This window comes from Ursus americanus, chromosome 33 (assembly GCF_024610735.1).
Source record: "Ursus americanus isolate L20-20 chromosome 33, mUrsAme1.1.p, whole genome shotgun sequence".
In the NCBI taxonomy this organism is placed as follows: Eukaryota; Metazoa; Chordata; class Mammalia; order Carnivora; family Ursidae; genus Ursus; species Ursus americanus.
Window position 1 is genome coordinate 124057 of NC_142159.1, and position 23885 is coordinate 147941.

At 38.4% G+C, this 23885-nt stretch overlaps 1 protein-coding gene across 5 annotated transcripts in view; it reads right to left on the bottom strand.

Annotated features, from left to right (window-relative positions):
* Positions 1–490: 490 nt before the first annotated feature.
* The window catches only part of ZNF684 (zinc finger protein 684), a 28630-nt gene continuing 5235 nt past the window's right edge, over positions 491–23885 (bottom strand). The window contains exons 1-5 of one of the 5 annotated variants that reach the window (XM_045771908.2): positions 16985–23813; positions 15311–15363; positions 10922–11048; positions 10490–10585; positions 491–4926 (exon numbers count right to left, since the gene is read on the bottom strand). In XM_045771908.2, coding sequence (XP_045627864.1) covers positions 4022–4926; positions 10490–10585; positions 10922–11048; positions 15311–15325 — 1143 coding nt within the window. In that variant the 5' untranslated portion in view covers positions 15326–15363; positions 16985–23813 and the 3' untranslated portion in view covers positions 491–4021. Of the gene's footprint in view, positions 4927–10489; positions 10586–10921; positions 11049–15310; positions 15364–16905; positions 23814–23885 lie in introns of those variants that run through there. The other 4 variants (XM_045771907.2, XM_045771906.2, XM_087858455.1 and 1 more) reach the window with 4 other exon arrangements.

Below are 23885 nucleotides of genomic sequence, written 5' to 3' on the forward strand. Positions count from 1 at the left end.
ATTGTTGAAGTAGGAAGTAGGTACATGGATGGGAATTCATTATACTATTCTCTCTATTTATGTGTATGTTTGAAAATTCTATTACCTAAAGTCAAAAGTAAATTAAAAGAGAAAAAACAAAACCCTAACATTAAATGCAAGCAGAAGAAAGTGAACCTAATTGCATATTAAATCAATAACATGCAAAGAAATGAAGCAATTTAAATAACTTTGAATATGGTACAGAAAGCATCAATACTGGTGCTGAAACTCTTCTCCCAGCTCCTGTCCCTCATCGGAGAAACTCCAAAGTGTATTTAAGACAACAAGAAGTGAGGAACACCTGGGTGGCTCAGTCATTTGAGGGTCTGCCTTTGGCTCAGATCATGATCCCAGTGTCCTGGGATCTAGTCCCACATCCGGCTCCTTGCTCAGCAAGGAGCCTGCTTCTCCGTGCCTGCCACTCCCCGCTCTCCCCTCCCCCACCCCCCCACCCCCGCTTGTGCTGTCTCTCTCTGACAATAATTTTTTTTTAAAAAAGACGAGAAGTGGGTAGAGTGCTGTTGCGAGTGAAGGGCAACTGAGTGGGTCAAGGTGGCAAGAAGTGTCCAGTGGTATGCTCTAGCTCACTGAAAATTAGTTATTTTTAGTTTGCAAAGGAAAGTATTAAAAGAATGGGGTGCCTGGGTGGCTCAGTCAGGTAAGCATTCAACTCTTGATTTCCACTCAAGTGTTGTGAGATCAGCCCTGCATCAGGCTCTGCACTGGCCATGGAGCCTGCTTAAGATTCTTCCTCTCCCGCTGCACCTCCCCTTCCAAATAAAAAAATAAAATAAAAGATTAAAGTGCTTCTGGAAAAATTATAATGGAAATTATTTTTCATCACGGGTGAATTTAACCCATTTGCAGTTAATGTTTATTGATAGGCTATTATTTATTTATGCCTTTTTTGTTTACTATTTACCTTTTTTTTCTGCACCTTTCATCTTTCCTGATCGCTGTTAGATTTATTAAGTTTTCCTTATTCCTCTCTTCCGATATTTTATTTCTATGTTTTCTAGTTATCCTTACATTTTTTTACATCTTAGATGGCCTAAACATTTTCCCTTTTTCTAGAACATGAGGACTCCTAAACTCAGACTTCCCTTTTCCACTTTTTGTTTTCTTCTCTTCATTACATTTTCTGTATTTGAGTCTTAAAAATTAGCATATATGATATAATCGGAAAAATGAACCGTTTCATTGGGGGGGGAAATGCCAATCCACCATCCATGTATAAATAAAAGAGAGAGAAGGCATTTTTGAATGATCTCTCTATAGAGTGAAAAAAAGAAAATATCAAGGTATGACAAACTCTTAGAGGTGGGAAAAATCAAGGAATTTCTCACCTAAATGCTCTGTTTCGGCCACAGAGCACAAACAGACTAGGGAGTTCTGGGAATCCAAGATGTTTGGATAGATCCAAGCATAGTTTTGTTTTTCTTCTTGCCAAAATCTTGTACAGCCCAAGACAATGGGTCAGTGACAAAAGCTCCCTAGGAGGGAGTTTATATTTGCCCAATACTGGAAATAATTTTATCTTCTACTGTATTCCTACTTCCACGTAAAGGAGGGAGCAAAATAATTCATGAAACCCAGATTACATGCTGATCTATTACAATCAAAACTCCCTTATTTTATTCCGTTATTTGCAGAGCAGACCATTGCACACTTCTTGCCACCTCGACCTACACAGCTGCTCTTTCAAGGGGCTCACATCATACTGGCAACAGTAGAGCCCCCTGCTCCCTCTCTTCCTGTAGACTTAAGTAGTTTGGAGTTTCTCAGATGAGAGGCACAGGCTTGGGAAAGGGAGATAGGATGGAATGGCAGAACTAAATAGGACAAAATGAGGATTTTATGTAGGAAATGAGAAAACGGTTGAGCTGAGAAAAAGGCAAGTCCTGTGACTATAAATACCTAAAGAATTTCCTGCGTGGCTGTCAAACTAATTCTGAAGACAACTCCAAAAGAAAGAGGTTCCAGAAATTTCTGGAACTCCAAGAGTGAAACCAACATGTAGCCTCCTGAAATACCTGGGGAGTGTTGAAAGAAGATATTCAAGGACACTTGTTAAAGATGGCAAGGTACTTTATTCAGGACCATCGCAATAGGTAGAAGAACCACCGTAATGGAATTTCTAGTCAGATAGAGAATGGGCTCAACTGTGAATACAGCATGGTCAAGTGGGAATTTATAGCAAAGGAGGGGGGAGGGGAGGAGTGGTGGTCAATGGATGGAAAATTACTAATAGAAAACGACAGAGGTAAGGAGTGTTCTGGCTAAATTGACCTAAAAGGAATCCTTTCTTTTTTTAAGTTTATTTATTTATTTAATTTATTGGAGAGAGAACATGCACGTGCAAGGGAAGGAGGGAGAGAGAGAGAGAGCACGCATGAGTATGAGCAGGGAGAGGGGCAGAGGGAGAGGGAGAAGCAGACTCCCCTTTGAGCAGGGAGCCTGATATGGGGCTCAATCCCAGGACGCTGAGATCCTGGCCTAGCTGAAGGCAGCCCCTTGACCTAACAGGAGTCTTGCTGAAGAAAGGCCAGGGTGATCACACCTCACCTGATGGAGGGTGAGGAACCCGATCAGACATCAAGGGTAGGGAATTCTGGTTAAACCGACTTAGTGAGATTCTTGCTAAAACTAGATTCTACAAGGAAGTACACAGAAGAGAAGACCTAGGAGAAGGTTTGGGAGCCTGATTAAAGTTTGGTCAATCAAAGAATTTTTGTCAATAGACAAGATTTAATTTAGTTCCTTAAGTTCTAGTATGCTTGTTCAAAAAAGTACTATCATTCATTTATAATGATTACTCAACATTACTCTTCAAAAAATGGCTAATGGAAGAAAAACAACACAACAGAGTCGTAACTCAGCTTAAACTTGAAAAGGCATGCTATCCAAATTTAGGTTCGGGTTGTTTTGTCACCACTCAAGAAGGCATAAAGGTTTTTGACATTATCAAGGAATACTGTGGACAGCAATAAAAACTCAAGCTTAAATAATGGGTGGTTTGTCCTTTTAAGGGAATATGTGTAACTTACATAATGTCACATTCCAGAGGGAAGTTGCTAAGCAGAGAAACTGGCTCTTTTCAACTTGATTAATGCTGCCTACGCTGTCACAAAGACAATTCCACTTAGCTCCCTAAGAGCTAAACTTGTATCGATTTCTCACAAGAAAACAAAAACAGACACAAAAACTCACTCCCCAAAAGTTGCAAAGTATCATGACACCCTACTTATTAAAATCAAATACAGATGGTACCCGATAGTCACTACTTGAGCTACACTCACATCTTATGTAGATACGCCGATGAAAAAGAACAGGAATATTTGAAGTGCCAATGTTTTATTTACAAACTTACTTAAATACTTATTCTTCTCAACTGAATACTTATTGTAATACAGAATACAACTGCTTTTCCCTCTCAAATGGTGTCTTAAATTGGTTGTTTTGCTGTTTACATACATAGGAAACTGTTTTTGTAACAAGCTTTATAACTAGAGGAGACAGATCAATAACCCCACCTTGCCCATTAAAAGTGCCAGCAAATGGATAAAAATATTACTGAAATTCATATTTCATATTAAACATTTTTTCACTTGCATTTCGTTAGGATTGGAAGAAAAAAATGACATGTACTTCACTCTTGATACAATTTAATGTAATACATAAGCATATTTTATACTCACACTTGTGTAATTCTATAGTTATAAAAATAAAAACCAGAGCTAATAAGTATAGTTTTCACTGATTCCTTGATTAATTTATGCTTACTTTCTAAGCTCTATGCTCTATTATTTATAAATCAATGTTTTCTGTGACATTTTCTGTAAAAACTTTTTTATCACTTCCAGAATATGATTGGCATGGATTCTTTTTTACGGGAATCTACTCTTCCAAATACATTCAAAATGGTGGATTTCTCACTCTGAATTTTGTTTAGTAAGATTTATCTAATATTTAAGCCTTTGTCATATTCACAACGTGAATATTATGTATGAATTTTCTGATGGACGATAAGATTTGACTTCTGGGAAAATGCTTTCCCACACCTATTACATTCATAGGGCTTCTCTCCTGTATGAGTTATCTGATGTCTGAGCAGATGTGACTTCTTGACGAAGGCTTTGCCACATTCGATACACCCATATGGTTTCTCTCCTGTATGAATTCTTTGATGTGTAACAAGCACAGACGTGTTACCAAAGGCTTTGCCACATACAATACATCGGTAGGGTTTCTCTCCTGTATGAAATCTAGAATGTTTATAAAGGGATGAGCTATACCTGAAGGTTTTCCCACATTCCTTACATTCAAACGAGTTCTCAAGTGTGTGCGATTTCACATGTTGGGTAAAGGAGGAGTTCCAGGTGAATGACTTCCCACACTGATGGCATTCGTAAGGCTTCTCTCCAGTGTGGAGTCTCTGGTGGACCACCAGTTGTGCTTTATGCATAAACGCTTTCCCACAGTCATTGCACACAAAGGGTCTCTCTCCATTATGGATTTTCTGATGAGTTGCAAGGTGAGCCTTCCTGCTATAGGCTTTCCCACAGTCATTGCATTCAAAGGGTTTTTTTCTTGTATGACTTTTTTCATGTCTAATGAAATGAAACTTCTTTTTGAAGGCTTTCCCACATTCAGTGCATTCATATGAGTTTTCTCCAGTATAACATCTATTATAATTAAGTAAGTCTAAAGTAGGTTGCAATCTCTTCCCATATGATTTATATTTATATGATTTTTTTCTTGTAGAATTAAGACTTGTGCTCATGTTATAACCATGGAGTCTCTCCATAGTCAGAATTTTATTGAATGTGAACAAAACTGAATTCAAAAAATTGTCTTTGCTTTCCTGGTGCTTCTCTGATTCATCAACAAGTAGGCAATCTGCTTCTAAAAAGGAGTACAATAAAACATGCCTAGTTAATTTTTTCCATAACAGTTATAGAATGAAACATTATTTCAAATCTAGTATCTAATTCTGCAACAAATCCTGTATTTGCTTTGTTCCTGAGCTTTAAGAATAAAACTGCTGAAGAGGAAATGGGAGCAGATAAATGACAATAATGAGAACAGATGGCTTCACTTGTGACCTATGGAAAGATCGTGAAAGAGGCACAGGTTACAGTGCATAGAGTACAGACATCAAGGCCTGCTTATCTCACATGAAGAGAGCCCACTGTGGAGATCTGACCAATGGATGAAGGGACCTGAGGAACAAGAGACTAGGGAGCTAAGGGGAGATAGCAGAGGAAAACCTAGATCTGGAGGTGGCAGATCTAGAAACCTCACTACTCCTGTCCTAGATTACCCTGGTGGGACAGCTCCACATTTCCCTCATTCACAACTCTTTTTCCTCTTAACTACCTGGCACAATGGCAGCTACCTCCAGGAACATTCTTATATTTCCAGCCCTTGAACTCCATCCATATCACAGGTGAGCCATGCCTACAGACTGAGCTCCAACTCTACAACAGCTGGGATTCATTCTCCCATGTACTTGTAAGCCCAGGCACAGATTCTGTCTGCTTCTAATGCTTTTCTTCTGGCTGTGTTTCTTTTTTTTTGGAGGGGGGGCTCTACAGATGACCATTTGTCATATTTATATCTGACAAGTACTGTTTTTACATGTACAAGTACCAATGAACTAGTCCCCAGAAAGCTGAAGTCACTTTTTTTTATCCTGAAGTCACATTTTTTCATTCCTATCCTCAAAACCCTAAAAATCTCCACATCCCCAAAGGCAAGAGAAACAAAAGATAAAATGAATTTATGGGACTTCAGATTAAAAGTTTCTGCACAGACAAGGAAACAGTCAGAAAAACTAAGAGGCAGCCCACGGAATGGGAGAAGATATTTGCAAATGACACTACAGATAAAGGACTGGTATCCAAGATCTACAAAGAACTTCTCAAACTCAATACACGAGAAACAAATAAACAAATCAAAAAATGGGCAGAAGATATGAACACTTTTCCAATGAACACATACAAATGGCCAACAGACACATGAAAAAATGTTCAAAATCATTAGCCATCAAGGAAATTCAAATCAAAACCACACTGAGATACCACCTTACGCCAGTTAGAATGGCAAAAATAGACAAGGCAAGAAACAACAATTGTTGGAGAGGATGTGGAGAAAGGGGATCCCTCCTACATTGTTGGTGGGAATGCAAGTTGGTACAGCCACTCTGGAAAACAGTGTGGAGGTCCCATAAAAAGTTAAAAAGTGAGCTACCCTATGATCCAGCCATTGCACTACTGGGTATTTACCCCAAAGATACAGACGTAGTGAAGAGAAGGGCCATATGCACCCCAATGTTCATAGCAGCAATGTCCACAATAGCTAAATCGTGGAAGGAGCCGAGATGCCCTTCAACAGATGACTGGATTAAGAAGTTGTGGTCCATATATACAATGGAATATTACTCAGCTATCAGAAAGAACGAGTTCTCAACATTTGCTACAACATGGACGGCACTGGAGGAGATAATGCTAAGTGAAATAAGTCAAGCAGAGAAAGACAACTATCATATGATTTCTCTCATCTATGGAACATAGAACTAGGATGATCAGTAGGGGAAGAAAGAGATAAAGAAAGGGGGGGTAATCAGAAGGGGGAATGAAACATGAGAGACTATGGACTCTGAGAAACAAACTGAAGGTCTTAGAGGGGAGGGGGTGGGGGAATGGGACAGGCCGGTGATGGGTAGTAAGGAGGGCACGTATTGTATGGTGCACTGGGTGTTATACACAACTAATGAATCATCGAGCCTTACATCGGAAACCGGGGATGTACTGTATGGTGACTAACATAATATAATAAAAAATCATTAAAATAAAAAAAAAAGTTGTGGTCCATAAATACAATGGAATATTACTCAGCTATCAGAAAGAACGAGTTCTCAACATTTGCTACAACATGGACGGCACTGGAGGAGATAATGTTAAGTGAAATAAGTCAAGGAGAGAAAGACAACTATCATATGATTTCTCTCATCTATGGAACATAAGAACTAGGATGATCAGTAGGGGAAGAAAGGGATAAAGAAAGGGGGGGTAATCAGAAGGGGGAATGAAACATGAGAGACTATGGACTATGAGAAACAAACTGAGGGTCTCAGAGGGGAGGGGGGTAGAGGAATGGGATAGGCTGGTGATGGGTAGTAAGGAGGGCACGTATTGCATGGTGCACTGGGTGTTATACACAACTAATGAATCATCGAGCCTTACATTGGAAACCGGGATGTACTGTATGGTGACTAACATAATATAATAAAAAATCATTAGAAATAAAAAAAAAAAAACCTAAAAATCTCCAATCCATTTCTCCATTAAAAGGGGGGGCACCTAGCTGGTTCCATCAGAGGAGCATGAGGCTCTTGATCTCAAGGTCATGAGTTCGAACCCCACACTGGGTGCAGAGATTGTTTAAATAAATAAACTTAAAAAAAAATAGGGAGAAGAGGTTATATTCCCCACTCCCGAGTTTCCCACCTTGTGGAATGTTAGTACAACACCCCATCTTCTTGCTTCATGCCTCATTCTTCTCTGTGGGACTGCCCCGAGTAGTGGGCTATAGCCATTGGTGCACATTTCTTTATGGGGATTGGGGTTCCTGTCTTCTTTCCTCTCTACTTCAACAAATGCGAAGCAGCATCCTGTGTTCCCTCAACTAGCTTAGTTCCCTTAACCAACTGAAAAATCCAAGGCACTCAGCCTGGTGAACAAAACTACACATTATAATGAATTCACTCACGGTATCTAAGCATGCATTCTTCTCGTCCTGAACAAATACCTTCTGTTCCAAGAATTCTAGACTTTAAATAACTACAGTATTTTGCTTATGTTCCTTCCCCACCTTAACATGTCCTAGCTCATCCCCTCTCATCCTATCTAGTCCTTAGATATTCTTTAGGGAGGATCATTGTTCCATAATCTCAAAAAAAGATTCCTCTAATCTTTGTATATTTTATTTTATTTTTTTTTAAGATTTTATTTACTTATTTGACAGAGAGAGACAGCCAGCGAAAGAGGGGGAACACAGCAGGGGGAGTGGGAGAGGAAGAAGCAGGCTCTTAGTGGAGGAGCCTGATGTGGGGCTCGAACCCAGAACGCTGGGATCACGCCCTGAGCCGAAGGCAGATGCTTAACCACTGCGCTACCCAGGCGCCCCTAATCTTTGTATATTTTAAACTTTAAGCTCCATTTTCTCTGAATTTCCAAGATAGTCACCACTGCTCCCCGAAACCATTCATTCTGACAATTAACTAGAACAAAACAGCAATGTTATTGTGCATTGAACAAATATTACACACTTATAGACCTTTAAAATGTTTTATATGGTATTTTGCCTTTCAACTACAACTTGCACACCTGGAAAACGATAATAGGTTGTTTTTTGTTTGTTTTTGCTTTCTTTGAATCCTTCTCAGGAAACATAAAAAAGCCTTATTGAAAGAATAAGAAACACACTCACAATGCCTGACTTTACAACAGTGAATTAATGAAATGTTCATTAAATATCCATTGTGTGCTCAGCAAAGTTGTAAAAACAAAAAACGGTACAGGACTTTCGCTTCAGGGCATTATCACGAGCAAACATGCCTTATAAGCCACAGGGTTTAAAAAAAAATCTAAAAGAATATATATCAAGTTTTTAGGTGGAGTCCTAGGAGAGCTAGGAAGGAGGTTCCAGGAAGGTAGGGATTACTCTAGGCTGGAGTTGCCATGAAAGAGGAGAAGACTGAACCCAGACTTACTAGCACGCTGGCCTTAGGTAGGTAGAGCACATCAGCATCCAAAGAACTGACGCACAGAAGAAAATCAGGTACAAAGTTCACTAGAGAGCCCGACTGCCACAGCGTAGGGAAAAGACGGACCATTCTGGACAAAGTGGGATCACATCAAAGAGGGCCTTTTAAATATCACAATACAAGTTATAAAGAAATAATTTGTGTGTATTTGTCAGGAGACGGACAAGGAAAGTGTAATGATTTGGATACATCTTGCAGGAACATCTACGATAAACCAGAAAACAGGATAAAATTGGCAATATAGAATCATGAACAGCCTAGACATCATATCGGGAGTTAAAATTCACTTGGTTTATGTCATTAGAAGTTGGGGTCCCAGCGGATCTACAATACACTTAATTTGAGTCTTAAACATTTGAAACATGTCTTTTATGGGCTCTGTGGAAAAAGAAAATTTTATTTTAAATTTATAATATTTAAGGAATCATAATATTTAAGGAGACACTCTTGAGAGAAAAAAGCTAAGCTGCTTACCGTAGTGATTTGAGACTGCAAAGCTGCAGGCCAGCCATTATCCTTTAGTACAATGTAAACAAACGGTGAAGGTTGAAGAATATTACATAGTGGTTAGTACGAGAAAACAGAGATCAAGGCCAGGTGGGGAAAAGTATGGGAATGGGAAGCTGGAGATGTACAGATGCCACAGAGAGCACAAAGAAAATCACATTACTTCCTCAGAAGGATGCAGTTTCTGAGGGAGTTACCGTGAGAGAAGTTCTGAAGGTGGACACAAAGGCAAGAAGCAACGGTGGGGAAGCAGTAAGTGACGGCGGGGGGAGATTAGTGAGGAACCAACTCAAATGAAGTTGGGGAATTTCCAAATGATACCAGTATCACCAAGGGAGGCAGAGAGATGCAATGTAAGGTAGAAACCACAAGTCAGGAGTGGTACTAAAGATGAGCGAGGTGGGGTACACAGGTGGGGTATACGCTACAAGAAAAGAAGGAGGGTTTTTTTTGAAGAGGGGAAATAATTATGCTATAAGAAAAGAGGTTTTTTTTTTTGAAACGGGGAAATAATTAGAAAGAGCATAATGTTACTAAAAGTTCTGGAATAAAAACAACCAACATACACTGAACACGTACTATATGCCAACTATTTGAAGGGTTTTACAGATATTAACTCACATGATCTTTAAAAGAAATCTGAAGTGAGGATTAATATTATCCCTGTTTTATAAATAAAATTGTGCTACAAAATAATTAGGTTAGACAGTGACTGGTGGAGTAAGACTTCAAATCCACATGATCTGACTACCTTATAAGAACCAGATGTATGAAAAAGATCTGTGCTCATGCTGAGGAAAAAAAGAAGAATGAAGATTTTAGGAATTAAGAGAACAAAGCAAGGACCTCCATGGAACAGGCAGTGCAGGGAGCCAGGGCAGACAGGAGAGGGCCCTCCCTCCATACAAAAGCTGAGCAAACAGAAAGAGCAGCTATGCAGGCAGAGTGAGTGAAGGCGTCAGCTGGGGACCTGACAACATTATGTCAAGTGTACCCAGTCACTTCCAAAGGTGTGTGGCTAATTTTAAGAGGTGCTTCCTGAAAGACCTGCCTCACAGGTACCTGTCCCTCACTGACCAACTGGAATCTCAATTCCAAAGTCTCCCACCTGCCTGGTTTTCTTTCACTCACCTGGATAGCGCCAACGTGGGTTCTCTCTCTCCCCCACCCACGGCTCTTGTCCTTGCTCTGCCTTGAAGATCACTTTTGTTTTGGTAACTGGGCCCCCTGTTCATGGGAAACAACACAGAACTGGAGACCAACTGCTAGAGACAAACGACTATCTCACAACTCAGGTCTGCCTCCTTGAGTCTCAGGGCCTGGAAGGATGACAAACAGGCTTTAGAACAGAAAAGACCCTTCTCCTCCATTTGGGAGGTAGAAGCATAAACACACTATCTGTTTATGCACCATCTCAAAGGGGATTAAGAATCAGTGACCGCTAACAGTCAGGGCCAAACTTAGGAATGCTTCAGAATGTCCACATCCTCCACAAGTCCGAAAGGAAGGGCACTAGGAGTATCTTCTTAGTTCCACTCAAGAGTGACCACCCACTGTCCTTACCCACTGAGATGAGGTTTCTAAAGTTCTCCAACATCACATTCCAATACAAGGTTCTCTGATCACAGTCAAGCAGCTGCCACTCCTCTGGGGTGAAGTCCACAGCCACATCCTGGAATGTCACTGATCCCTGTAACAGCACATTCATCTTCAAACTAAAGTGTGCATCATTTGGGGACTTGCAAGAGAATCATGGTAGCCTCTTATGATCGTATCATATTCATTGTTGAATTTGCAGAAAGTTATATATGATAACTACTGTATGTTTGACTCAGAAATATATTTTGTGATAGAAACAGAAATCACATTAAAAATATTCACTAATGTCAGGACAGTTCAATTGGGTAGAATAGTCTTTTTAACAAATGGTGTTGGGACAGCTAAATATCCACATGCAAAAGAATGAAGCTGGACCCCCTTCACACACAAACACCTCATATCACACACGAAAATGAAGTAAAAATGGAGCAGAGACCTAAATGCAAGAGCTAAAACTATAAAATTCTAAGTAAATCTCTGGATTAGGTAGTGGTTTCTTAGATATGACAGGAAATATAAGTGACCAAAGAAAAAAAGAGGTAAAAAGGAAATCGTCAAAATTTAAACTTTGTGCTTCAAAGGACACCATCAAGAAAATGAAAAGACAACCTACAGAATAGGATAAAATATGTGCAAATCATATATCTTGATAAGAGACTTGTATCTAGAATATGAAAAGAACTCTTACAACACAACAATAAAAAGATAACCCAACTTAAAAATGGGCAACAGATTTGAACAGACTTTCTCCAAAGACACACATGGTCCATAAGCATATGCTCAACATCATTAGTAAATACAAATCAAAACCAAATGAGGTATCACTTCACACCCACTAGGATGGTTAAACTCAAAGACAGACAATGACAAGCAGTGACAAGGATGTGGATAAACTGGAACTCTCATATATTGCTAGTGGGGTTGTAAAATAGTGCAACACTATGGAAAACAGCTTTATAGTTCCTCGAAATGTAAAACATTGAGTTATCATATGACCCAGCAATTCTTCCTAACTATATACTCATTTTAACTATGTTAATTCTTCCGATCCATGAGCATGGAACATTTTTCCATCTTTTTGTGTCTTTTTCAATGTCTTTCAAGAGTGATTTGTAGTTTCTAGAATATAGGACCTTTACGTCTCTGGTTAAGTTAATTCCAAGATAACGTATGGTTTTTGGTGCTATTGTAAATGGGATGGATTCCCTAATTTCTCTTTCTTCAGTCTCATTATTCGTGTATAGAAATGCAACTGATTTCTGAGCACTGATTTTGTATCCCGCCACATTACTGAATTGCTCTATAACTTCTAGTAGTTCGGGAGTGGATTCTTTTGGGTTTTCCATATAGAGTATCATGTCATCTGCGAAGAGAGACAGTTTGACTTCTTCTTTGCCGATTTGGATACCTTTGATCCCTTTTTGTTGTCTGATCGCTGTTGCAAGGACTTCTAGTACTATGTTGAATAATAGTGGCGAGAGTGGGCATCCTTGTCGTGCTCCTGATCTTAAGGGAAAGGCTTCCAGCTTTTCCCCATTGAGAATGATACTTGCTGTAGGCTTTTCATAGATGGTTTTTATGAGATTGAGGAAGGTACCCTCTATCCCTACACTCTGAAGGGTTTTAATCAGGAAAGGATGCTGTATTTTGTCAAATGCTTTTTCTGCATCAATTGAATCATATGATTTTTGAATTTTTCTTTCTGGATAAAATCTAAGACACTGATAGATTTGCGAATGTTGAACCACCCTTGCATCCCAGGGATGAATCCCACTTGGTCATGATGGATAATCCTTTTAATGTACTGTTGGATTCTATTAGCCAGGATCTTGTTGAGAATTTTGGTGTGCAGATTCATTAGGGAAATCGGTCTGTAATTCTCCTTTTTGATGGGGTCTTTGCCTGGTTTGGGGATCAAGGTAATATTGGCCACATAGAATGAGTTTGGTAGCTTTCCTAAGTATATACTCAAGAAAACTGAAAATATATGCCCACATAAAAACCTATACACAAATGTTCACAGAGAAGTATTCAGCAAAGTGAAAACAATATGAGTATCCATCAGCTGATGCACAGATGGATAAACAAAATGAGATATATCCATATAACGCAATATTGCTTGGCATACATGTAACATTGATGACCCTTGAAAACACTGTGTGAGGTAAAAGAAGCTAGTCCAAAAAAATCACATATTGTACTGTCCTAATTACATTAAATGTTCAGAAAAGGCAAATCCATAGAAACAGAAAACAAATTAGGGCTGGGAGATGGGAGGAACAGGGAATGACTGCTAAAACGGGGTTTCTTTTGAGGTAATGAAAATATTCTAAAGTTAGATAGTGGAGATGGTTTTAATGAATAGACTAAAAACCACAAAGTTGTATATACTTTAAATGGGTCAATCTGTAATATTTGAATTATGTCTCAATAAAATTATTTAAAATATGTTTCTATGTCCTTCCTTAATTCACTCATAAAATGTTTAATAAGGACCTACCAGACACTGTACTAGTGATACAAAAAAGAATAAAAGTATTACTGGTCTCAGAGATCTTACAATCTAATAGACCAACAAAGTAAATATATAACTTAGAAGGGCTATAAGGTTAACACGTCAGACTCATGTGACCATAATAAAATAGAAAATAAGGACTCTTTTTTACATGATAAAATACATCCTCTCAACCATACAGCCAAAATCTTCTTTAACTAACTTAAGCTGAAATTAAAAAGACATGTAGTTACATGTCTATCACAAAGAGATAGTTAAGACCATAGAGAACAGGAGTCAGCAAACTACAACCCATACACTGGCCTGCTGTTTTTGTAAATAAAATGTTACTGGAACATTTATACCCATTCATTTACTTCAGCTGCAAAGTCAGAGTTGAGTAGTTGCCACAGAGGCTGTATGGCCTTCAAGCCTAAAATATTTACTATCTGGCCCTTTAAAAAGTTAGGAGACTAGCTAGGGTTTGTCCCATGAACGCATAGGTATTTCAGTATTAAGAAATGTACTAGAAATTCTTTAAATTGCTGTATTAAAGAAGACAAAATATATTATCAACAGGTATTCTTAAAAACATATATGGAAAAAAGTTTCCAATTTATGAAAACAATCTTAACAAGCTAAAAAAATTTAACTTGATTAAAAACAACAAAAAACAAAACAAACAAAAAAAAACACCCAACCATCTACCAAAATACAAGAGAAAATAATGAAACACTGGAACCATTCCCATTAAAATTGGAACAAAAAAGATATTGGCTAGTAATTACATTGAAAATTATAGTTCCTAGAAGTCCTATCTATTGCAATAAGACAAGAAAAAAAACTGAAGACATACACCTTGAGCAGTAAGGAACAATGCTCCATTTGAAAAGTATATGACTGTCAACCTAAAAAAAATCTAAGAACCAATTTAAAAATTCTTGGACTTAATAAGAGTCCTGTAATTGACATAAAGTCAAATAGATAAATGCCTATTTTCCAATACACCAAAATAGCCAATTAGAAAATATAATGGAAAAAGATCCATCCCATTCTCAACAGCAACCTAAACCGTATGTAAGAATAAACATTACAAGAAAGTACAAGAATTATAATAATAAACCTATAAAAATGTAAAGAAGGACCTATAAGAAAAATTGAACGGAGAATACATTATTGAAAAGTTATGAATTCTCTACAAATCAATGTAAAAGTATACTGCAATCACAATTAAAACACATAATATACTCCATTATAGAGCCTGACAACTGATTCTAAAATTCACACAGAAGAGAAAATGCTCAAGAATACCAGGAGACTCTGGAAAAAGGTACAAGGTTTACTTATGGTTCCAGAAGAATATTAGAAAGGCTATGTACCTGAACTTACAAATTGAGTTCATATAGTGCTGCTTATTGGCACTCTGTTCTCTCCTTACTCTGGGAACCACTTTAAGAAAGTCATAGGAAATGTGTTATATTTATCACAGGGTTGTTGCTGTGAATGTTATTTCTAGCACTATCTCTATGAAAACCCATTATAAGATTTTTTTTTTCACAGAATTGAATCAGGAATATCTTCACTCATCTGAGGAATTATTTTGCTTCATCCTCACAGATAATACCGATACTTTCGCTGGTTGGCTATCAATTTTCTATGATTGCTAGAAAGAAAGGTACACATATGCAGCTCAAATTTATTCCAACTATGTGCAGACCCTGTGACCTGGATATCAACTTATCAATTTTCTAAATTTCCTTTTGGACTTGATCTATTCAATCCACATTTTCCCTGTCTATACGTTTCCTTTTTATATGGATTTTTGAGAGATTTAAATGATGAATAAATGGATACCTTACCTGGAAGTTGATCATTTTCTGCAGCTCTTACACAGAGATCTATGAATGTAAAACTGGGAAAAAAGAATAGAAAGGCATGAAAAACCAGGAAGCAATGTAGAAAAGAAAAGAAGCACTATCAGAAAAGAAGGACTCACATCGCAGCTTCAATAAATGTCACCTAGTGGGAGAATGATGATTCTAGGAGACGTCAGAAAAGTCCATATTTTATAAGCACCAAACTCTACTGGTGGTTCTGTTATGAATATATGAAGGTTAGGTAAGTATGCTATACATTTCTGTCCTGCTGATCTAACAGCAAGTTGTTAATCTTTGAACCAGTGACATTTTTTTTCTCCCAAAATCTATCCTAAGAAAATAATAATAAATGAATTAAAAGACTAACTAAAAGCCTGGTCTCTGAAACTCGGTATCTCTGGAACTGTGTGCTCTGAAGCTGGGTTAAGAGAGCTCAAATTAGGTTCGGTTTTCTCTAGCAGGCTGGACCCAGGAATTTTTTTTTTAAAGCTGGAGCACCTTCAGTTTAAACTCTAAATCAATCTCTCCCCCCCTCCGGAAATACACCATTTCCTACGAGCCCAGTATCGGTTTTTAAAAATTCCAACCAGCTTTGCCTTTTAGAAAGGCTAAAATATGCAAAAGGGACTCACAGCTTTTATCTACACAGTCCTCACTGGAAGATCTGAAGATTCAACAGAGGCCCTTTCTTAAAAAGAAGACTACGAATCAAAATTTACTTAGCATTCATTGCTCAAATATTTCAGAAGGAGAATAAACCCAACTCTGTTTTTTTCACAGGATGCTATCTTGCAAAAAAAAGAATAAAATTTGGAGCACAGCATAAGGAATACAGTCGATGATACTGTAATAGGCACATAAGGGGTACAGATGGTAACTACACTTGTGGTGAACATAGCATAATGTATAAACTTGTCAAATCACTAAGTTGTCCATCTGAAACTAACGTAACATTGTGTGTCAACTATACTCAAAAGAAGAAGAGGAGGACGAGGAGGAGGAGAAAGAGAAGGAAGAAAATTTGGTGAAAACTCATCTGGGTTTGAATCTCAGCTCTTCCACTTAGTAAGCTGTCAGTCTAAAGCAAATAACTTAACCTCTCTCTCAGCTTCAGTTAATTCATATGCAAAATGGAGAGAAGACTTACTTCAGATTATTGTTGTGAAAATACACTAAGAAGAGAACATAGCAGTTTCTCTAGAAATGCTTTCTTCCTAGATCCCTTTTAATATTACCTTTTGCAGGCTCTGGTAGGGCCAATGATATTCTTGTAACCAGGAAAGGTACAGCTTGATGCACATATTCCTACACAGTCATCTCTACCTACAAGAGCACGAATGCAAACTGAGCCTGCCCCAGCCCCACCCGGAATCTGGGAACCCACTGAGTGGTAGTCAGACCCTTCTCTTGCTCTCTCTCTGAACTACTCCAGAATTGGACAGGACTCATACGCCCAAACACCGAATCACCGCACGTAGGGGTTGTGAAGTTTTATCTTCGGTTGGGTAAGCCAATAAACTGGTCCTTGTCTTTCTCCCCGCCCGTCCCTTACGTCCCCAGGCTCCGCAGAGTCATACCTGCCTTTTCCCCGACACGCTCCCAAATTTGCTTCTAAGAGATCAGGTTACAGAGCTCTCCTAGAGACTCGGCTCTCACCTCCTTCCACGCAGGTTGGGAGATTACGGAATACCGGCTACCGCCCCACTGCGCGTGTGCGGAAGTAACTGACGCCCAGATTCCCAGGTCCCTCCGCGGTGCAGGGTATTCATAGGGGACTACATTTCCCATAAGGCCTCTGGACCTCGTTTCCGGAAGGCGCCAGAAGCTTCCGCCTCTTTGCGGAGAGATTCCTGGGTTGGTTTCTCTGGGGCTTCCTTGAGAGCGGAGCTCGTTTATAAAAGGAAGGTGTATATATCATTTTCGTTAAAAAATATAAAAGACATCAGAATTTTTAAGAACTGGAAAATCTAAATCAGCGGTGTAAGATAATAATCTACCCTTAGTTCAGTTTCTTCTAGCAATGCGCCAGCTTAAGTCCCTACAAAGGAGATGAAGAGGACCCAAGAAAGAAGACGAAGAGATAATGTGTGAGACAGACTTAAAAGTAGAAGAGTTTGGATCTGCGACATCAAGGGAAGAAAATGTTTTGAGAGGTGGAGAGTGATCCACTGTGTTAAATGCTAGTGGATAATAACTAAGAACTGACCATTGGATTTAGCATTGTGGAAGCTGTTAAAACATGCCGTTTTGGTGTAGTGGTAGAAGTTTGATTAAATCTGATAAGAATCTGATAAGAGTGGGATGAAAGAATGGGAAGAGAGGAAGTGTAGAAAGCAAATACAGACAGTACTTTTAAGAAGTTTGGTTTTTTAAAGATGAGTAGAAAAAGAAAGTTGTCATTGCATATGGATTTGGGGCCCAGATTTTTTTTAAAGCTAGAAGAAATTATAGTATGTATGCTAATTAAAATGATACCGGAGAAGGGGAAATTGACAATATGAGAGACATGGGATGCAGGAAGAAAGTTCTTGAGAAAAGGGACGGAATCCAGTACACATTGGAAGGATCAGTTGTGTGTATGGACCATTAATCTATTGAAATAAAAAGGGAGCCAGAATTTATAGGTACAGAGACAGGCATACAGATTTGGTGGCGGGAGAATCAGGATGTCCTTTTCGGAGTGCTTCCGTTTTCTCAGTGAAATAGGAAGCTGGAAATGAAAATAGGGAGAAGGTATTGGAGGTTTGAGGCGAGAACGGAAATACAGTATTACATTGATTCTAATACACTTTTCATATTTCAACATCTGCGAAATTGCTTTCTTACAAATGTTGGCATGCCATAGTTTAACCGGCAGCATTTTTTTTCTTTTTTAGAGTATGCGAAATATTTATGTATTTTCTAGCCAATGGCATCTGAGATTCTAATGATAGTTATTTAGGAATGTGGGAGAGTGAATGGATTAAGGAAATATAGTACTATTGCTCAGTAGCAATAAGAGCCCACTTGATATTAGTAGCCATTGATTTTACTGGCATTTTCAATGTCATAAAAACATATTTTTATATCTCATCTTTTAAAAACATCCTTTTGGGGCGCCTGGGTGGCTCAGTCAGTTAAGTGTCTGACTCTTAATCTCAGCTCAGGTCTTGATCTCAGGGTCATGAGTTCAAGCCCAGTGTTGGGCTCCACACTGGGTGGGCATGGAGTCTACGTAAAAAAAAAAAAAAACAAAAAAAAAAAAACCGTTCTTGATCTGTACCCCACTTGAGCAATTGCACCATTTCCTAACTTTCCTTCATAGAAAAATTTTTCTTAAGAGTTGTTTTTTCTTGCTGCCTATATTTTCTCTCACCTCCAATTCTCTCTGCAGTCCACTCTAATGGCTTCTTGACTCTGCTCTCTTGAAACTGATCTTGTAAAGTTACCAATAAAATTCCAGTTCTGTCCTCATTATATTTGACCTCAACAGCATTCAACATAATTAAAACACTTTCTTATTTTGGTTTCTAGAACATCTCAAAAAAGCTAGTTTCTCCCATTTCACTAAGACTACTTCTGTATTTCCTTTACTAAAACTCTTCCTCTGTTCCACCTCCAAATGTCTGAATACTCAAGGGTTTGACCTTGGGACTTTTCTTTCTGAAATTTTCCTCTAAATGATCTCATTTGGTCCCATGACTTTAAATACCATTTACTTGATGATGACTGAAAAATCTTTATCTCCAGCTTTCACCTCTCCCCTGAAGAGCAGACCCTTAATTCCTTACACCTACCTGAAATCTCCCCTTAAATATCTAAAAGTCACCTCAAACTTCACATGTCCAAACTGATTAATTCCTGCCTACTCCCATCCCCCAATCTAGCACTTCTAGTTCAATAAATACACCATCACCACCTCATTACTCAAGCAAAAATTTAGGAGCCATCCTTGATTTCTCTTATTCCTTTTCCTTTCTTTCTCTCATTGTATATATTCTATGAAAGCACAGGTTTTTGTTTTGTGATATTGTAACTTATAATAAGAAATATATATTTCCTCTTCATCCCCATTTCTAGCTCAGAGCTCCTAAAACTCTTCAAATTTCCTAAGTGATAATGGTGTCTTTTGTTATATTAATGAAGTGACTTTTGGACTGTTACCTAAGGATGGGGTTGAAGCAGTTGAAGAAAAGCACAAAAATTTTCTCAGTATTGAAAGAAAATGATGAGAATAAAATAATGAGAAAAATTAGGAGATACAGGAAGTATATATAATAGAAATACATGCAACAGTTTCCAGAAAGAGAAAATAGAACAGAGAAGCAATAACCCAGAGAAGCAATAAATAGTTGAAAACATTTTTAACCGAAGTATTTTCTTTCTTATATTTTAATGTATTTTACAATGAGCATGTATTATTTAATATGGTGGGAAAATCTATCATAGAGGAAATTAAAAGACATGCAATAAACTGGCTTTTAAGAACATTTTAAAGGATTAAAATCCTCATTAAAAATGGGCAGTGAATATAAGCAATTTTTAGGGGAAATACGAATTATCAATAAATAACAGATACTCAGCTTCCCAGCTTATTGAATAGTGCAATTTAAAACAATACCAAATTGGGGTGCCTGGGTGGCTCAGTTGAGCATCTGCCTTTGGCTCAGATCATGATCCCAGGGTCCTGAGATCGATCCCTGTGTCTCGCTCCCTACTCGGTGGGGAGCCTGCTTCTCTCCCTCTGCCCCTCCCCAACTCGCTCTCACTCTAAAATAAATCTTTTTAAAAAAAAGAATTATAATACGAGTGTTAGGAAGAACATACATGTTTATGTACTTTTCTGGAAAATAATTTGAGTTAAATCAAATTATTATGATGATAATAACAATAAGTATAGAAGACCTTTGCTTTGGGGTTCCTAGAGTCTAAAGGTATATTTCTGCAGGGCAATCTGGATCCAGGTGTATTTTAAATGTGCACATCTCCTATCCCAAAATGTCTAGGCCTAAGAAAAAGAGGGAGAAAATCAGAAAAATATTTGCAGTATCAATGTACATAGACTGTGTACATTTATGTGTCTGTATCTATTGTTGTATATGCCTATTGAGAAGGGACAGTTAAGTGATGAATATTATACCCATACGATGAAATACTATATTATCCAGCTACTGATATACTAATATGAAAATATGCACATGATAAAACTTGACTTGAACAAGCATGTCACAGAGGATTTTTTTGTGTCTAATTACATGCACCCCACTACATACCTATTTGTTTTATATGTAAATATATATTGATATAGCCATAAAAACATCTTGAAGAACCTTATCAACTTTTTTTTTTAAAGATTTTATTTATTTATTCAACAGAGATAGAGACAGCCAGCGAGAGAGGGAACACAAGCAGGGGGAGTGGGAGAGGAAGAAGCAGGCTCATAGCGGAGAAGCCTGATGTGGGGCTCGATCCCGTAACACCGGGATCACGCCCGAGCCGAAGGCAGACGCCCAACCGCTGTGCCACCCAGGCGCCCCAAGAAGAACCTTATCAACTTCTTATCAATGGTTATTTTGGGGTTGATTACTAGGTGTGTATATGAGAGCAACTTTTACCTTCTACTTTATATATTATTATAGTGTTTATAGTAGGAGAAGATAGGAAGTAACCTAAGAGTGTGTGTGTGTGCGTGTGTATATATACATACATACATACATACAGGCCTGGTTAAACAACGGTGTATCTTTACAACGTAACCCTTTGCAGCTGCTAAAAGAAAGGAGGTAAACTATAAATTCTAACATGAAACAACTCCAAAAAAAATTGATAAGCAAGGTGTCTTGATGTAAGAAAATATATCTTAAATAAGACACGAAAAGCACTAATAGGGCATTGAAACATTAAAATCTTGTTCATCAAAAGACACCATAATAAAGTAAAAAGACAAGCCACAGATTGGAAAAAGATACTCTCAATAAAGATATCCAATGAACATTGTGGTTATTAGAGTCCTTAATGAAGGAGAGTGGAAGTGAAGCTCAGTGGAATTGGAGAAACAGGCTAAGATGATGATTCTTAGCTTACTTTTGCCCCACACTCTGATTCTGCTTAAGGGGTCTAATCAGTATTTCTAGGATACTGAACTGGAATTCAATAAAGCTCATCTTTCACTTCATCCAGATTGTCAGTGCTCGGAGCCTCCTTCTTTTCCCATGTCAACAGGACCTCTCTGCGTTTTCTGCTTCTACATTTGAGGGGCTGACAACCATACGACCTGGTGGACTGATATCACTACAGTATTTCCAAACAGATACTGAGGGACAATTTACACTCTCTGCCCTCCCTTGCAGCTAGCTATGACCAAGTGGCCAAGTTTTGGCCAGTGGGATGTATCTGGAAACAGTGGTGCAAATTTCAAAAGTGTCTCCAACATGATGCCCTTTTCTTTCAGCCTTCTGCTGAGTATGTATGGGTGACTGGAACCTGGGCAGCTGTTTTGGACTATGAAGTAGGAAGATACCTGTTGATGTCAGAGAAACAAGAGAGAAGGAATCTGGGTTCCTGACACCATGGAGTGCTACATCAGACCTAGACTATATTTAGAGTTCTCTGTCATAAGCGAAATAAATTTCTATTTTGTTTAACCACTATTGTTTTGGCAATTTCTACTATAAACAGTTGAATCTAGTCCTAATTAAAATAGTCAACCCAGGGGCACCTGGGTGGCTCAGTTGTTAAGCATCTGCCTTCGGCTCAGGGCGTGATCCCGGAGTCCTGGGATTGAGCCCCGCATCAGGCTCCCTGCTCCGCTGGGAGCCTGCTTCTTCCTCTCCCATTCCCCCCGCTTGTGTTCCCTCTCTCGCTGGCTGTCTCTCTCTGTCAAATAAGTAAATAAAATCTTTAAAAGAAAAAAAAAGTCAACCCATTCTCTGGCCCAGGAAGCGAATTTTTTAAAAATCAAGAAACAGCTTTGTTATGATGTCTCTTTTCATTTACCCACTCACTTAACCAATATCCAAGAGGTCCATAATTTGGAGTACAGATACCTTTAGGCAGAATTTCCAAGGGAGAGATAACATTATTAGCCATATGGAGGCTGCAAACCAGGGAAGCATTTGCTGTAGAGAACAGCATCAATGATTCTGGGATATCCCTACAAATGTCTCAACTTATCTTGTGAGAAACCATAAAGCGATGACAAGGAGATGTTAACTTAAAATAAGGATTTGAGAGCACAGGATATTACTGAACTACAGAACTACTGAATCCTGACAAGGTCATTGTCTGAAACCAACTGATTTTTCTTTTCCCTCTTTCTAAAGTTTCTAGTATAATAAAGATGATGCCAGCAGAACTCTGAGCAAGTTGTTTTCTTGAAGACCATTAATACTGTTTATCCTATAAAGTCCAGTTTACTTACTATGTCCCCAGTTTGATTCCAAACTTCCTAGGGCCTTGAATAACATACAGTGTAGGAGGCTTAACAACAGCAAGAAATACTTTACAGAATAATGGTTAAGAGCATAAGCACTGCAGTCAGATATATCTAGGCTGGAGTCTCCCACTTTCAAACTGTAGGATCTTGGGCAAGTTTTAGAAGCCTTCTAAGCCTCAATTCCCTCACCAGGAATAATAATGGATATATAGATTTAATCATAAAAGTGCTTAGCACGATGCCTGGCACATATCACTCATTCAGTAAATGAGAAAGAGTTGTTATCATAAGATTCCTATTGTCCATAAGAAAAGTTAAATGTGTAGCTCAGAACATCTCCAGAGGTAATCTACTATAAGAAGTGTCCAGGTTTTACCAGTTCATGTAGAACATGGAGTCACATTAACAATATTCACCATGTTCTGCTGGTTCTTGACCTTCTAGTTCATATGGAAACCCCCACCCCTGCCAACTCTTCTCCCCCCTCCATCTACTTATGCAAATTCTCCAGTAGTGTCTGCATAAACAAGCCTTCTCCTTTCAGGTGATAGCGGTTTCGTTCTTTCCTCTGGCCTCCTTGGGTGATGTTTGAGTTAAGGGCTCCTTCGCCTTCTAAAATGAGATTCCTCTCCACTATCTTCACATTTTCCTTAAAATGTTTTTAATTTTGTTGGTTCTCCCTTTACAAAAAGGGCACCATACTGTATGTAACCTTTGGGGACTTATCTTTTCACTTAATATTGTGCTAAGATTCACCCATGTTGTTGCACGTCATTGTGGCTCATTTCTTTTGGCTGCCATACATCATCCACAGTCTTCTGGATACCTTCCAGGTTTAGGTTTTGCTATTGTGAAAGTACTACAAAGTATACTCCTGTTCATATGTGTAAGAGCTTCTCTTGGCCTATCCCTAGGAGGGGTATTGTAAGGTATGAATGTTACGTGTTACTTCATACATTTTTTATGTCTAATGTTTTCATTTCTTATGATCTCCTACTCGGGCTTCATTTTCCCTTATTTCTTTGAGCATATTTATCATTTTAAATTCTTGGAGTGCTCATTCCACTAATTCTCCTTCAGAAATATGTTTATGCTATGTACTTGAAGGCTTGGAATAATATACACACAACTATTTCTAGTGGT